The 2426-nt window shown below is 37.9% G+C and overlaps 1 protein-coding gene across 1 annotated transcript in view; it reads left to right on the top strand.

The window, feature by feature from the left end:
• Positions 1-901: 901 nt before the first annotated feature.
• LOC121420645 (23 kDa integral membrane protein-like) overlaps positions 902-2426 on the top strand; it is a 10011-nt gene continuing 8486 nt past the window's right edge. The window contains exon 1 of the mRNA XM_041615309.1: positions 902-967. Within this exon, the coding sequence (XP_041471243.1) occupies positions 902-967 (66 nt within the window). The remainder of the gene's footprint in view (positions 968-2426) is intronic.

Genomic DNA, 2426 nt, shown 5'->3' with positions numbered 1-2426 from the left:
CCCCCCCCCACACACACACACACACACACATACACACACACACACACGCACGCAACGATGCTATCGTGACGACATTTGCTTTACACTGAGAGTGATTTACATGAAACGGCTTGGGCTTGATTTTCATTTTGTTAATCATTAGTGAAAAACTTAGTGAAAAAATGCTGGAGATGTCTGATATATACTTTTGTTCAGATTCAGTTATGCCCTCAGATCCAGCTGACACAAAAAGGGCAAAGGTTGTGCTTACTAAGTGTTGAAATTTCAATTTGGGTGGGAAAATTGTTCCAAAATGCTTGAATGTATCCATTTTATTTCAGCTGACTAAAAGTGCAGGGGAAATGTATGAGAAATGTTTCGCAGGGTAAGTTTGATTTCGCCCTTTCCCCTTGACACAGCGTGAAAAGGAACATTTCTGCGCAAACAGATTTCTGCGAGCTTTACAAAAAATGGACAGTGCTCACTCAAGTGTAACATTCTGTCAAAACTTTTACTTTCATTGGATAGATGAGACCCAAACCCAAGATTATATGTGAAAACAAATTACCCACGTGGTGTATATTTTTTATTCCCAGGGCTTTTTTAAAGTGTAAATTTTCTTTATATGCACTGTATAATGTCTCTTAGGTCTGAATATCAAAAGTTTTCAACTCGCGATCATAGTCACACATCAGCTTCATTGTAGTTCAAACTGCTTGATCTCAGGAGCTGTATCGTGATTCTGTGAGGTATTGCTTGTATATAAGACCTCTACGCGCTCTCTTCTAACTCCAGTCACATTCGTTTGCCAATCATAAACATAGTTGAATATAGGCCTACATACACATTGCAGAAAAGAGTGAATGATCTGCACTGGAACATTTTCTTACTTCGGATTAGATATATCGTAATCAAATAAAACATGATGGCCGGTTGTGGACCGAAGATTGCTAAATTCTTTTTGTTCATCTTGAATTTCTGCCTTTGGGTGAGTATACCTAGATATAATCATTGACTTTTTTACACTCATTTTTTTTTATTGTGTTGGACTATGTAGTAATTGTTCGCTTTTTTAGGTTGTATTTTTCACTACGTTATAATAATAATATACCTGTATGTATATTTACCTAGGGAAGCCGCTTCGGTTCTGAAAACTGTTCTCCCAGCGGGCCCTGCTATAATTATTACCCCGGCTTTAGGTGGGCTTCCTAGGAGCTCAAAGCATTCAAGGAATTTCTTCCTACCGGGTACCCATTCACCTCACCTGGGTTGAGTGCAGCACAGTGTGGATAAATTTCTTGCAGAAGGAAACTACGCCATGGTTGGGATTCGAACCCACGACCCTCTGTTTCAGAGTCAGGAGACTAATCCACTGGGCCACAATACTCCACTCCTAACTAATGTTAAATCGTTTAAGGTCAAGTCCACCTCAGAAAAATGTTGATTTGAATCAATATAGAAAAATCAGACAAGCACAATGCTGAAAATTTCATCAAAATCGGATGTAAAATAAGAAAGTTATGACATTTCAAAGTGTCACTAATTTTTAACAAAATAGTTATATGAACGAGCCAGTTACATCCAAATGAGAGAGTCGATGATGTCACTCACTCACTATTTCTTTTGTTTTTCATTGTTTGAATTATACAATATTTCAATCTTTACGAATTTGACGATTAGGACCTTGCCTGAAGCACAAAATTTTAAAATAATGGAATTCCACGTGTTCAGGGAGGAATGAAACTTTATTTCACATGACAATGACGAGAAAATAAAAATATTTCATATAATAAAATACAAAATAAATAGTGAATGAGTGATGTCATCAGTTCTCATTTGCATACCGACCGAGATGTGCTTATAACTGTTTTGTGAAATGAAGCGAAACTTTAAAATGCCAAAACTTTCTTATTTTACATAAGTTTTCAGTGTTATGCTTGTTGAATTGTTCTCTTTTTATTCAAATCAAATTTTCGTTGGGGTGGACTTGTCCTTTAAGGTGGAATAATAACCCATTTCTTGCTTTGATTGCATGAATCATGCTAATTAAGGATTGATGAATGTGTTTTTGTGACGTCATGGAATTTATGAACGATCACGAGACACATATTCCATCGTTTACCGAGTCATGAAAAACACTCTTTCACCAGGACGTGCAAAAAGCGCGTTGGTGTAAATTCGCTGTGGCGGAGGGGGTGGAACGGCGACTCCATCCCCTTAACGCCTGCACTCATTAAGGGTATGAAAAACACCGATTTTCAAAAAAAGGGTAGTTTTGAAAGACTGGTCAATGGTCAATCGCAGGGTCAAATGCATTTAGGGTATTTTTCCAAAGCTTTTTTTAGGACTAGCCAAATGTGTCTACGGTATGCCCCCCCCCCCCCGGCCTTTTCCCGGGATCATATTCTGGCGACAACTTGTTTAGGAGCCAATATGTGTAAATAAAG

Source organism: Lytechinus variegatus, chromosome 8 (assembly GCF_018143015.1).
Source record: "Lytechinus variegatus isolate NC3 chromosome 8, Lvar_3.0, whole genome shotgun sequence".
Taxonomy (NCBI): domain Eukaryota; kingdom Metazoa; phylum Echinodermata; class Echinoidea; order Temnopleuroida; family Toxopneustidae; genus Lytechinus; species Lytechinus variegatus.
The sequence above is the reverse complement of the archived record's forward strand: the minus strand, read 5'-3'. Positions and strand labels throughout refer to the sequence as shown.